The sequence below is a fragment of the Gopherus flavomarginatus genome, chromosome 4 (genome assembly GCF_025201925.1).
Source record: "Gopherus flavomarginatus isolate rGopFla2 chromosome 4, rGopFla2.mat.asm, whole genome shotgun sequence".
Lineage (NCBI taxonomy): Eukaryota > Metazoa > Chordata > Testudines > Testudinidae > Gopherus > Gopherus flavomarginatus.
Window position 1 is genome coordinate 143,224,241 of NC_066620.1, and position 15,080 is coordinate 143,239,320.

Below are 15,080 nucleotides of genomic sequence, written 5' to 3' on the forward strand. Positions count from 1 at the left end.
TTCCATTAATTCAAATAGCTGCGTTGGTATTGTTTCTGAGAATTGACTTATTCTGTACTTCAGCTAGTCAAAAATCAGTTTCTGGATACATGTAGTTCAAAATATACTGTTAATTTATTAATGTGCTCGGAAGCTGGGAGCTGGTGAGCACCTTACATTTTATCAAAAAATAAAGATCAGTCTTCCAAACCTCCTTTCCTGTTGCCGATTTCGTTTAGTCTAATAACATATCAGCATTCCACGATATGTCTCCTGCCTGCCTTGAAATGTATGTGTTATCCATGGCATAAAGAATGAGCTATGAGAATATTTTTTTTTATTGTTAGTGTTGGATGTAGGTTCCATGGTGGCTCACCAGTTTAAAGAGCATGGTTATGTCTCATTAAAAAATTCTGTATGCAGTGTTGTTATAGCTGTATTGGTTCCAGGATATCAGAGAGACAAGATGGGTGAGGTAATTTCTTTTATTGGACCAACTGCTGCTGATGAGAGAAAAATTGTGACATCTAAATTGTAGCTTGAAAGCTTCTCTCTCTTACCAACAACAGTTGGTTCAATAAAAGATATTACCTCACCCACTTTATGTCTCTCAAAAAAATTCTGTGGCAAGTATTCATTTTACAGTTTTCTAGATCTGAAGATGTTGTGTTGGCCTACATGGGATTGTTCAGTTCAAAAGTAACTTTGTCATTAGCACTGTATTTACACTCCCCTCTTTCCCCCTTCTTCCCCCCACCCGGAACTCTCATTTACAAAAGTCAAAAGTTTATTCTAAACATAGCAAGAAACACAATTCTACAGATCCCTTACCTTTCAAAATATAGTTTAATCCTCCAGAATTCATTCCTGGAGGAAGAAAGTGTTTTAAAAATTGTTATAGGACAAAAAATGTACTCGTGCATGGGGGTGGGGGGAAGGAAATGTATTTTTAAAAGGTGTGTATTTGATTGTATCAGTCTGCTAAATTTTGTATCTTGTGTGTTGTCATGGACTGTAAGCTCCTCAGGACAGGGACTGCATCTTCATATGTGTTTAAACGGTGTCTAGCATGATGGGTTCCCAGTCATGATTGTGGCCTGTGAAAGTGACAGAAACAAATAATAACTAATAGCAGCCTCTGTTTGTTAGCAGAGCAGGAATATATTTTAAATATTTGGAGAGACTTAACACTGTGCCCCTCCTTTTTCTCTGTTGAAAATCAGGTTTTACTATGTTAGCTTTGGACATGCCCTGTACAGCTCCATCAGATCTCCAACCACAGCCTCTTTTAGCAATGATGCAATTGTTTGGATGGGATGATATGGTGTGTCCCCAGCTGGTATCAAGATATCTCAGTCATCTAATACAAAACAGGTGAACAATTTAAACTTCTTGTTCTTTCGGATCCTTTCTAGCATACAAAGGCCGCTCATTCACTCATCGGGCTAAAGGAAAATGTTATTTTAAAAAGCAGTGCTTCTCTTCGAGTGGTCTCGTTTCTTTGTTATAGACCTTTGGCAATTCTCTAAGTTCTAGGTTCCTTGAATGTATTATAGTTTTGTCCTCCTTTATTTTCTAAAGCTTTTTTCTTATGGCTTTGGATAATGAATGCTGACAGGTAGACATTTAAATTGCAAAGTTAATTTTTCTTTCATGCAGCAAGTCACTTTTTTTTCCACATGGAAAAACTGTTGTTGCTAAGAGGTATTGGAAAACTGGGATCTAGACAATAACTCTGTATCAATACTCTTCTGAAGGCTATTACACTGCAGCTAAATGTAATGCCTTGACCCACGCAGTATTGTACTTTATTTAGTTGCATATTGACTATTCCTCCTCTTCTACTATTGTTACCATCCCTACCATTTAAGAGGTAAAGCAGTAGCACCCATTGTTGAATTTTAATATGTCGAATGTTATGACTTGATAATTCCAACATCTGTTTATCCCCTTTCATTCATGCTGACAGGTTTTAAGCCTGAGTCTTAATATTCCAACGGACTTTTTATGATATTGCAACAGAGATCTTACAATAGGTGCTTAATATTAAATTCAAGAGACATAATTAAATATTTAGGTTTCTATTATAAGAAAAATATTTAGGGAGGGGTGCAGTATAGTATCAATAATATCCAAAATAATAAAATTGGACTTGTGGACCTTTTTCATCTGGCAATCTCATACTCGTTTTCACACAATACTAGTGTCTGAGACTGTAAGAATGAGCACGTTGAGTAGAATCCTAAGATTTATTTAACAGATTTTTGCCCCAATCCTACAGACATGATCATGCTTAAATGTATGGGTGTGGGTAGTTCCATTGACTTAAATGAGTCTGCATAAAGTTAAGCATGTACATAAACATTCACTGAATCAGAGTCTTCATTTTGAGGGGGGAGGGGCATCTCTCTTTCACTCTCTGCGCTGGGCTGTATTTAGCATTGGAGGTGAAGAAATTAAACCACATGTTAGTTATTATCCAGAGTAAACCCAGGTTATGATTCAGTTGTGCTTCAAAATAAGAGAGGAGTAAATCTCAGAGTAGATATGAGCACTGGAACAGCTAGAAGTGTTGCAAAATCTTGCTGGCAGAGACAAGGAGCAAATGTGGCTACTTATGTGGCATGCAGTGCTTATGGCAGACAGGCAGTGTTCAAAGAGAGAGGAGAAGGATGGTCCAGTGGTTAGAGTGCTAGCCTGGAACTTAGACCCAGGATCAATTCCCTCCTCTGCTTTCCTGTGACTTTGTATGAGTCAGCTAGTCTCTCTATGCTTAGGTTCCCTCCCTGTCAAATGGGGATAATAGTACTTTCCGCAGAGGTATATTGCAAGGTGCTCAGATACAAGGATGATGGGAGTGATAAGTACCAAAGATAGGGCCTTTGTTTGGTAGGAATCGATATTCTTAATATATCAACCCTTTAATTTATATAGATAAACAAGGCAGAATTTTTGATCATATGCTTCATATGTTTGTTTACTTACTGTAGACAATTTTATAGCACAAGTCACTGAAGTATCTAAGCCAGGGATTGGCAACCTTTGGCATGTGGCCCGTGGGCTGCATCAGTTTGTCTACCAGTTTGTTTACATTAACAGACCATAATGATGAGGCGCCAGGTTGCCAATGCTTAGATCAGGGATTGGCAATTTTTGGCACGCGGCCCACCAGGGGTAAGCACCCTGGCAGGCCAGGTCAGTTTGTTTACCTGCCGTGTCTGCAGGTTCAGCTGATTGCAGCTCCCACTGGCCACAATTCACCGCTCCAGGCCAATGGGGGCTGTAGGAAGCGGAGCGTGCTGAGGGATGTGCTGTCTGCCGCTTCCTGCAGCCCCCATTGGCCTGGAGCGACGAACCGCAGCCAGTGGGAGCCGCGATCAGCTGAACCTGCGGACACGGCAGGTAAACAAACTGACCTGGCCTGCCAGGGTGCTTACCCCTGGTGGGCCGTGTGCCAAAGGTTGCCAATCTCTGATCTAAGCATTGGCAACCTGGTGCCTCATGATTATGGTCTGTTAATGATTTTTACATCAAATGAGCTAAATTTACAAGCAAAAAGATGATTTTTTTTCTATCAGCCCAGCAAACTCAGCCTGGTCTCTGAGATCAAAACTGGATTCTTTCTACATGATGTTTTATCACCAATTATAAAGGTTCTGCACACAAATTATGGGCATCTGAGCAAACTGTCAGTCAAGATCAGCATTTGGCACTGTACATATATCATGCTCTTCAGTAAGACACTTGCTTAACTTTAAACCCATTGATTTAAATTGGGCTCTTCACAACTCATGAAGTTAAGCATGTCTTTGCAAGATTGGGGTCATAGTAGGCACTCTTGTTCTAGAAAATTAACGATACAATTTTTAAGACAGTATTACATGGGTTTCACAACAGTAGGTTGGAGAAGAGGGAAGAGGGACAAGATAAGAGTAACTGTCATAAATTCATGTATACACAACTTGATGAATCATAGGACTGGAAGGGACCTTGAGAGGTCATCTAGTCCAGTCGCCTGCACTTCTGGCAGGACTAAGTATTATCAAGACTATTCCTGACAGGTGTTTATCTAATCTCCTCCCCAGTGCAATTGAAATATGCAGAGGAGATGTTTTCTCCTGCAGCCGGGAGTTCCTACTGCAATTAAGTACAGTTAGACAGGCACATGCTGCTTGGGCAGAAGAGCAGCAGGAACTCATTAGATATATGAGAAAAGTCCGTAAGGCTATGGAACATCAGAGGAGGGCATTGCAGCACCAACTAGTGTGATTGAGCTCTTTGGCAAAGTCGGTCAGCCAGGCACTCACCCAACACCTACCTGGCATGATACCCACTGATTAGGAGTCACATGAATCTGCTTCATCTGCCACTAGAGTTGCCATAATGCCCCCTCTGTCTGCCTCCACAACAGGTACTCCTGGGGGAAATCTGTGCTAGTGCACAATGCCGAATTTTGCAGAACTTAATGGTTTTTTGTGCATAATTTCATTTCCCCCCACAAAAGTGGACTGCAGTGCTGCTGGCTGGCACTAGGGGTGCTGGACCCAGCAGAGCCCAGCTCACACATAGATGACACTGCGGCGGGGGATAGTACAGTGTTCCTAGCCACTGCAGTTCCCTGCACACTCTGAGGGAAGGAGACAGAGCTGTGCAAGAAACTTTACATAAGCCTGGCTAGGACCCAGCAACAGGCTGTTTCTCCTTCTGGATCCATGGGTGGTAGGGGGATGGGTGTCTGGGTTCGGGGGGTCACGGCTGAGTTTTGGGAGGGAGGGGCAGGTATCTGGGCTGGGGGGCCACAGCTAGGTTCTGGAAAGAAGGGGGCTGGTGTCTGGCCTGGGCGGGGGGGGGGGGGGAGCACAGCTGGCTTCTGGGAGGGAAGAATGGGTGTCAGCTGGGAAGGCATGGCTGGTTTCTGGGAGTGAGGGGACTGATGTCTGGGCTGGGGCATATGGCTGGGCTCTGTGGGGCGGGAAGGGGCAGAGAAACAGGGACTGGGTTGTCATACAGATTTCTTGTAACCCTCTAGTACTGGGGGAGTTTTTGTGTGTGTCTGTATTGTTACAGACATACTTGCTGACAGGTATTTTGAAATAAATTACCAAAATAATTGAAACTGGTGTGATTATGTAGTGTTTTGACAAATAAAATTTTCAGAATTTTGTAGAATTTTCAAATATTGTGTGCAGAATTTTTAACTTTTTGGTGCAGAATTCCCCCAAGAGTATAAATTGCATCACACATTTAAATATTGTAAAATGGTGCCAATTTCATAATACTTAAAGTATATATTCAGTGTTGAAATGATGTTTGGTCCGACAGAATATTTTCAAATGATGTTGGGGGTCTAAGTGGGACTTGGCTGCTGGAAATATCTGGGAAGTGTGCTGCCATGGACTTGTGCACTTGATTTTTCTTCTCTCTTACACTGTTTTGTACACAAGTATAGCTGCACTGGCTCTGGTGTAATTAGTCCTAATTTGTTGTGGTGTAAGCTAGGGGAGAATCTGGCCCTCTTTGTGTTTATAGAGGAGGATAGTTCCTTTTATACTCCCTTGATAGTCACTTCACAGTCATTTGTGACATCTCTAGATTGCTTTAGTGAGGTTTTTCTCCCTCACTGTTTTTGATTGGTCATAGTCTTTTTTGCTGAAACAAATCACCTCTCTTCCAAGCAGAGAGAGACTCCCATTGCTGGATTGAAAAACAAAAAACTACAGATTTTCTATACATCAGTTTTGTGTCTTACATCTGACCTGTAAATTATATCGCCACATATGGCACCAGTGAATATAGCACATCACCTGTATCTGGGCATCTGTAAACTCTGGGCAAAATTCTGTAGGTTGCATGTATTTAAAGGAATGCCAAGTTTGGCCCTCTCTCTGTTTTATGTTTGTATATAGTTATAAATAAGGTTGCTAAAAACATTCTCTATAAAACTAAAGTAAAATGAGGCTTTTTTCCAGCTCTTTACTTATTTCCTTTCCCCCCACCACTGTATCTGTGCAGCACATTGTCTGAAGCTTTTTCTGGTATGGGACATACATCCTATGAAGCCTTGTCAGTACGTTCTTGGTTTCGATGCATTTTACAAATGTACATTGATCAGCCTGCTGGTACATTGAGCAGGACAGATGCTGAGAGAACAGTTGGTAAGTGTTCACGTTTCCCTAGTGTTTCAATTGCTGTAACGATTCTATATAGCAAAAATGGCATATATTTTCAACTAACTACAAATATATTTTTGTTTGTATTTCTTTACTTTTACCTAATTACAGAATGTGCTGCTTTACACGGCTTGTGCTATTTCTCAATGTTTTGCGTGTTCTATATATGACAAATTTATCACAAACAAAGATAAAAGAGCTGTTTCCTTGGAAGCAAAGAACAAAAACTTGCTCCCAAGGAGACAAGCTATTTTTTCCCCCATGAAGAACTGCTCTGAAAAAAGTGAAAATCTGAAGTAAATAACCAGGAATCATGCTGTGAACTCCCTAAAAAGAAAAACATTCAATTATGAATAATTCTTTCCCATTTTAGATTGGATATTTTGCTTTCTTGGCTGCTTCATCCTTGTGTGCTGAATGGTATTTATTCAGACGTATTTAGAATACTGCACTTCTAATTATCTATTGGGCAAATCTTCTATAAAATATTGTTCATGTATATTCTGTAAATTTCTGGGAAGGCTAACAGTAGAGTGAAGGGGCTTGGATTACTCCTAATACTCATTACTCTCACCCAGTGTTGGATGGATACTTGCCTCGTTTAGAAACAAGCCTTTTGTCTAGTAAGAAACCTTAACTTATGGAATCTTCATATTTTAAAGACTTCTGAATCATGTTTTACTTCATGATTTTGTTAACAGATAAATAGAAAACTCAACCATAGGTGGAGTTGACTAGCAAAGTATACTGTGTTCTCAGTTATATTTCCTTTATAACAAACAGGGAAAGTTTATGTGGAGCAGCTGACTGAAATGACAAGGTTGGTTTTTAAACTCTCAGAAATAGAAAACATCTTCTCAAAGGCACATTTTGATGAGTCAGTCTTCAAGCAAGACCCTAAGAATGCTCTTGTTCAATTCATTAAGGTACTGTACCTCTTATAAACGTGGTTGCACAGGACAGTTACAATGTGCAATGTAAAACCAAAACTTGAATGTGCTTTTTTTTTTTTTTTTTAAATAAAGTATTTAGCCAAGCTTCAGCACAGTACTTAACAAAAACAAACAAAATCCAACAGAGTCTGATCTATTTAACTTTCTTTGTGTTCTCAGGCTGTTGGTGTAACTTACAGCGGCCTTCAGACGGTAGCTGAGAAATCTGCCATGGTAACAAAGACTTTGGAATATCTGGGTGACGTGGTAAAATATGTAAAACCTTATTTGCAGAAGAAAGGACCTGCTGAAGGCCTGCAGCTCACTTACTCGATTATAGGTAATTATTTTGCAACTGTGCATCATCTTATTTCATAATTCAGTAGCACAGGAAATAGTTTTGTGTATGGAATGAGTAAAATATTGTGACTCAACACAGCACCAATGAACAACTTTTTGTGTGGACTTTTTAATAATCTATTTTCCTAATGTTTAAAAGATTAAAGATCAGAAAACTATTAAAAAGCAAAATTCCTAATTTTCTCTTTCATCTTTCTCTCCTTTTTATCTTGGTCCTCTGAAACAACATTTTTTCTCCTCCAAAAAATAATCCTTCCTCTATAGATGTGCTGTGAATACAACAAAGTTTAGCTTTCATTTGAAATCATGAGGTTTTAATATTTTTTGTGCACTGAAAATCTTTACTGGAACAAAACAAGGAAAAATGGCAACAGAATGGGATTTTTTTAATCTGCAGTATCTTTGCTATAATGCTATGGTAGTGCGTCTGACTATGTAAATAATCAATTAAATGAGCATTACTTTGGCACTCTTCTCTTTGATCCTGTGTGCACATTATTAAAGGCCATATTCTGGGAGCCTTATCCATACTGAATAGTTCCTTACTCCTTGAGTATTGCCATTAAAACCGATGAGACTGCTCAAAGAATAAAGTGGTATTACCTATGAATAAAGGTGCCAGAATCTGACCCAAGACCTACCTACCTTTAAATAAAAAATAAAGAGGGCTGTGTGCGCATCTATATGTGTAGTGCAAGCACCCTCTTTAAAACAGTGAGAATTGTTTAATGAAGTAAGCAAAACTAATATTTGAGTAGAATGCTGAATGTATATCTGATTTAACAGAATTATTGATGGGTAAATGTTTTCATTTTCTGATTCCCAGATCTGTATATTCTGGTACATAAGCTATCAACCAAATGAGCGGTGTTAAGTATCCAGATGCCAGAACCATTTTTATATAATAAAGTGACTAAAGGGTAATTTTTTCCTCTTTCCTTTCCCATAGGAAAGGGTGATATTATCAGAATCTGAAATTGTACCACTCGATACAAGAAATTGTCCTTTTCCTTCAGTAAAAAAGTAGTGAAATGGGAGTTATGGTTTTGTTCTCTCAGTTAAAGTCATCTCAGACATTTCTTCACCTGCTGTGAGCTTGTAAAACTGCAGTCACACAGTAAGATGCTTTCCAGATAAATCTGGAATCCTCTCAAGTATGGACGTCATACATGTCTCTAAACTGCATTGCCGTATGCCACCGAATACATAGTGTCAGTGATAATGGGCATAGAACTCTGGGTCAGAGTGATTATGCTTCTTCGAAATATTTGTATATGCTAGTTGGAAGAAAACTGGGCACTAGAAAGCATTATTAGAAATATTGCCAAGTGATCACTGTGTTTCATTATGATTGATCACTGTTTTCTCTTTCACTCCCCAAGATGACTATTGTTGTTCGTTGTTTTTAGAGATGGTAATGGGTTGACTTTTATGTTAATAACGTCTTGTAAAAGACTATTTTTGATCTCTTCTGTGTTTTATTCAGTCTTGAACATATTTCCTTGGGATGCCCCCATATTTTGTGACATAGGAAATCTTTTCTTGTTTATAATTGGATATACACTCTAACTGTGCTCAGTTGATCAGAGCTGCTTTGCATGGGCAAGAATCTGTTTTATTAGACTGTTTATATTAGTTGTACTGTACTTCGAGTAATAAAATGCTGCTGAGTACGCAGCCATTTCCTCAATAAGAACTGCACTTCAGCTTTAATGAAGCTGTTCCTGGATGTCAAGGTATTTTTACATTAACAACCTTTTACAGTCAGTAAACTAAGGACAGGGAACTGTGAAAATCAGTACACAAAGGTGTTGAAAAGAGGTAAGAAGTGCTGCTCTTATATAGCATGGAAGTTTTCAAACTATGGACCACCAGCAGTCTATGGAGAGGCACCTGGTTATGTGGAGCCGGCTTCTTTTTGTTTTCAGCTGGTAAATTGCATTAAAGGGAGTTAAAATATATATAAAATATTTTCCTAATATTGCTCTTTCATGTAAACAATGTTCTTATTGCCATAGGGCTGTTATGCACTTGTGAATGGAAGCTAAAGGCAATCTGTCTGTTGAAGATGTGATTCACACTGAAAAAGTTTGGGAACCCATATTATGGCATGTGTGGGAGAGGCAGATTTAGTGTACAAATATGCCAAATACAGTGGTTAAATAGTGGAACACTTAGAGCACAGAGGTATAATAAGATGGCCCCCTTTTATGTTGTAGCCAACTTCACTGTAATTGAAATTACAATTTGTATGTTATTATGTGTTGAAACAATTTGGGACTTCCATTTTGCTGTACTGTAAATGGACTTTCATTGGATCCAGGTTCACTAAGCAGGCTGGACTGTACTTGAAAATGAGACAACTGGGTTGCTATGGTTACCTGTGGATAATGTAACAACAGATTGCCTGTTTGGAATTTTTTTTTGTCTGCTTGTAATTTACTTTTTTGGGTTTCTTGACTATTCTTCAATAGGAGGCCTTGTAAAGTTCTGGGCAGCAATACTGGCAACTTCCAAAGCACAGCAGCTTTTGTTCCGCATCATAGATAGCTTGCTATTGCCACTTGTCGTGTTTCAGCAAGACAAAGAGCTGCCTGCCGTTATGCTGTCTGCCATTCGGGAAAATCTTCCTCTTTATCTTCAGGTAAATATCTGAATTCCTTTATCTGCAAGCAACTTCTTGAACAGCAATGGAATTTTTTTCTACAAAAATGCCTTTGATCTCATTTAAATCAAGCACAGGCAGCAGTAGCATTTTTCCTCTTGTGGAGAGGGGGGAAAAAAAGCCACCCCAGTTGGTTCACATCTCCCTGAGTACGTGTAGCAATGATGGAGGATGCCTGATCATTGTGTATAGAGAAGATTTAGCTGACCTCTTGCCAACACTGGCTTGTGAAATGAGGACTTTTGACACAGCAGATCAAATAAGCATAATGGATAAAGGGACACTGGTTGAGATTAGAAAGCAAACATGTATTTGAAAATATACCTTATTAAATATACCTTAACATTCTAGTTTACTAAGAGTTAGATCATTTTAAATGTTTATTTTTTTACTGTTTGTTGTATTTGTGTACTTTCTTAGAATACCCTGTTGTTATCTCAGTAGTTTGACAGTGGATTTGGTCCAGTCATTGGTTCCAGTATTGGTTGTAGTCTGTTTCCCTCTGACCCTCTGCACATTCTCATTTATTCTCAAAATGCTGTAAGGTTTATTGGAAGTGCAGGAGGTTGTTTAAAATGGGGTAAAGGAGAGAAAAGACCTGTTTTTAAAATAAATAATTAAATGTGCATATTTTTGTAAAATGCTTTTTTACAGTCCCTCAAAACCTAACTTTGAGCATAAACTTCTTGCTACTGTCCTTAAAAGCAACTAAGTAATACAAGGCAGTAATTAAATTCAGAGGTTGTGGTGACATTGTAGACATCCCACAGCTTTCTTCCTTTATCCAAAAGTCATATTGTGATTGATGGCATGTCATAGTAAAATTAATGTGACTATATAGTGACATAGCAGTATATGTCTTAGTTCTTTGCTGGTTTGTGGGAATTTTGAGATGCTGTCTACACCTTGTGACCATCTTTAAGCTGATATTACTATAGAATGTGGCTGCCTGCTTGCTAAGTGATATTTCATCCATAGAGTATATTATACTGGTGCTCTGTAGTCTGTGCTGAACACCAATAGGCTTCTGGGTGTAGTTTTCAGATAATGGTTTTCTATAAAGTCCTAGATGGTTGGGTCCTAGCTCCCTGGCAGTGCTTAATTTGTACCAGCGCTGAACCCCAGCACCCCTGGGCTTACTGTATCAGTTACAAATGTAAAAAAAATTGCCAGAGCCCCGGCACCTCTTTCATTACAAATTAAGCAGTGCTCCCTGGTTTCGCTCCCTGACACAGTCCTTATTGAGCTCCCCCTGCAGGACACTCCCTGTGCTGCTGAGTGTGGACCTATCTACTGGATCCTTGAGCTTTTGAGCACCCTGCCCTGAAATTGGTCAGACTCCAGGCATTGTCTCTGTCCTCTAGCCTCACTCCTTGAATGCTGACTTTCTGCTAGTACCCATTTATGAACGTGGGACCCCACAATCCACTTGCCCTAGGTTGCAAGACCAGTGCTGCCCTCCCCCCCCCCCCCCAATCTCCACAGTAGCTTAAGCACACCTTATCCCAGATCTCTACCATAGTGGATAGTCCAGTTTAAAGTTTAGCCTTTCCGGGGCACATGACAATGAGGCTTTGCAAAGTACACATGCTGTATTCATAGAGGAAGCCTAGAGACTTACAGATCCATGCAAAAAACCTGCATTCAAAACCCTTCCTTCCTTTGCCCGCTCACTACTCCAAGATGTCTTTGGGTTTGTAGCCAGTCCCTTCAGGAGTCCCTGGACTTGACTCATCTGACTCAGTCTTCTCTCCCTGGTCATGCATTCTCCTTGTTGACTCCTGTAAGCAAGTTTGAGCTGGTCTGGCAGTCAAAAGATTCCCTCTAAACCAGAAACCACGTCCGGTTGTATGCGCAGCATCTGAGTTTTTAACAGCCAGTCCTAATGCCTGATTTTTTTGTTCTCCTTCTGGGGATTTTCCATTCCTCTACAGACAATCTAAGGAAAACCAGTTTCCGTAGGCTTGAACCATCCCATTGTTTCTAAGGTGCTCTAACTCTTTGTGGCTATGCATGCTGATGACTCTCCATTGTTACTGGTCTGGGAGAGATGTGCCACTAGTGCTGGTAACAAGTGGCTGATTCCAAATACAATGAATTTCATAAAATCCACCGGAATTCCTAAGTTTGTATGTAGACAGATTTGCCAAACCATTACGCTCCCCATGTGATACAATTGGAGTTGCAACTGGCAAATTACTCAAGGCAACAGGGCCCTGATTTAAAGAGAAGGGGGCTAGTGACCTGGCTGTCTTCCTAAGGGGCCCTCAACTCTGGAACTTCCCTAACTTAAACTGGCAAAGCCCAGCTCTTTTAGGGATATGGCAAAGCTCCTCTCTTTCTCCACCCCTCCTTTTTTTCTTTTGATTTTCTGTGTTGTGAGTACTTTGAGGGCTACAGCATGAATAGGTGTGGTTTATTAGTATCTCAGGTAAGTATTATTGTGGGAGTTCATTATGATCACTGTGATATGTTCTACCCCAAACTGTAGGTGTGTTTTAAAGAGACAAAAATAAATATCAGGTATATCTAGGGTGCCCATTGCATATGCCTGAATGCCACGTGCATAAATTAAGAACTGCATTAAGATTGGCCATAGTGTGTTTTGTTGGTTTGTCTCAATTACACTTACTCCATTTATTTTATTTTATTTTAGTTAGCTGCTTAAATAAATGTGAGCTAAAGAACTTATGTATGAGAGAAATTGATTTGACACCCCCACACCCATTTTGTCCACTTAGCCACCATTAACTGGAAGCGAGAACACCATATAGTCAGGAATAATTTGAGCTTTGTATAAGCATATAAAATAGCTGCAGATGCAGTTTTGCTGATAAGGGTAGAAATTGGAGGAACCATGAGAGTGGGTGAAAATGTGGATAGCTGACTTGGGGTAGGGGTGTTCCCAATTATGAGTTTTTGTTGATATGATACTAGGAGCTGCTTGCTGATGTTAGGAAAATTTTTAGTTTACAAGGGGTTACTGAGTTATGCACTTTGTTCTGCGCAACCTATTAAAACATGTGTCCGAGTGCATGAGTTGGAGAAGTTCAGAGAGGTTTTCTACGAGCTGGGACGCTGACACTCAACTCCCCAGCAGCTAGGAGGAAGGCTGGCCATCAGAAACCTACCATTGACCACTCAACACCATCTCAGACTTTTGGTAACTGTATCTGGGTTGTTCTAAATTGTTGCTATTTTAGATGTGTGCTTTGGACTCAATAAAAAGGGATTGGGGGCAAAAGCACTTGCGTTTGTACCAACCGTTCGTCAGAAGAGGAGCTGAAGAAAAGATAGTTACCAATAGATTTGGGTTCAGAAAGCCCTAAGTAACATGTACACATCTTGAGGGGTTCCTGATACCCAGGATCCATTCTCCACTACATTCAGGATACTTACTAGAGATTTTTTAGTGTTCCCTAATTAATCCAGCCTTCTCAGGCTTGCTGAGGCCCTGGCATCACTCCACAGTTTCAAACTGGTAATTTTTCTTTTCTTAAGAGGTGCTGAAGGAAGGTTGTTTCTTCTACCATTGTACAGACTATTCTTGTGACAGCTGATGATCTAGGAAATGCTGTAGTTAATAATTTGATAGGATTTGTTGTCAAAGTTGTGTGCAGAGTGGTTAAATGTCAGACATTAGAAAGTAAGGCACCAAACAAATGAATGGATGGCCATTTTAAAGTTTTTATGGCACTGTTTTTAATTGTGAGATGAGGAGGCAAGGCATATAACATCCAACATTAGGCATTTTATTCCTTTGGAAACGTTGTAGATGGTTTTATGTACTAGTGAATTGCTGACGTTTATTACTGGGAATCCGAAAATCGTTCTGATTGCTGATAAAATGGATTTAGAAAATGATTTGGAGGAGCGTTGGTATAATTTGCCAACAGTGATGAAGGTAACAATGTTTGTGCACTAAAACTATTATTTCCAAATTTAGTGGTGTAAATGTCTTACAGAATATGATGTGTGTATGTGGAATGAATATATATATATATATATATATATATATATATGGGGCCCATAGTGTCCTCTGTTCAAATTATCAGTATTATTTCTATTTAAATACAGAAGTGTTATAAGAGCTTCATCCTGAAAGGCACTGTGCATGCGCAGCTTCTGTTGTCTTTAATGGAACTGAACATGCTCAGCATCTCTCAAGGGAAAGCCTTCAAAGCCTTCATCTGTACTGTACTGTACTGTCAGAGATCTGAAGAAGTTCAGTACCGCATTTTGTGAATTATAGCATGTGTTTAATAGGCACTATACAACATTAATTGGTGAATAGATTTATTCCATCAGCAGGACTGACATTATATGTCATCATTAGACAGTTCGGTGTTTCTGCAGTGAATAGTACCAGCAGTCCATACTAAAAGGTCTTTCTCTCTTCATAGGTGATTGACAGATAGATGGATGAATCAATCAGAAGAAAGAAGCATTTCCTGGCACAAAGTGTCCCTGCTGTTAGTGCACACAGAAATCTATTGCCACTCTGCTTAAGCGAGGAGATGATGCTGGCATGCACATCTCCTCAGGAGACCTTTTTTTTTCTTTCTTCAGAAGATGCCTGAAAAACATGATAAAAGTGGAGAAAAATAAGGCAGCCTTTATCAACATTCTTTGTAATGCCTATCTGCTGTATAAAGAAGGTCTGTGTGTCTGAAATGGATGAGGTCAAACCCCCAGTCCCAAACCCAATCAGCTGCAGTCTAGCAATGTAGGTTCGTCCTCTCCTTCACACAAGTGGGCAGGTTCCCAGCTAACTTCTGACAGGATCTACCAAAAGAAGATAGTACCCATTCTTGTATATGCTTCGTAGGCCACTGGTGGCATGAATGTTTCTCCAAGTGACCTGACAGAGCTTTTGCTCAATTCACTTCGCCACTTAGGATATGGAGCTGCCAAATACCTCAGTGAAGTCAAAGTCTCTGATGCTACTGCATCAACTCTCTATCTTGGCCTCCA

General features: G+C 39.7%; 1 protein-coding gene across 1 annotated transcript in view; it reads left to right on the forward strand.

The window, feature by feature from the left end:
• MMS22L (MMS22 like, DNA repair protein) overlaps positions 1 to 15,080 on the forward strand; it is a 158,136-nt gene that overhangs the window by 127,207 nt on the left and 15,849 nt on the right. The window contains exons 16-20 of the mRNA XM_050949231.1: positions 1,203 to 1,353; positions 5,992 to 6,134; positions 6,933 to 7,075; positions 7,262 to 7,421; positions 9,916 to 10,085. Coding sequence (XP_050805188.1) covers positions 1,203 to 1,353; positions 5,992 to 6,134; positions 6,933 to 7,075; positions 7,262 to 7,421; positions 9,916 to 10,085 — 767 coding nt within the window. The remainder of the gene's footprint in view (positions 1 to 1,202; positions 1,354 to 5,991; positions 6,135 to 6,932; positions 7,076 to 7,261; positions 7,422 to 9,915; positions 10,086 to 15,080) is intronic.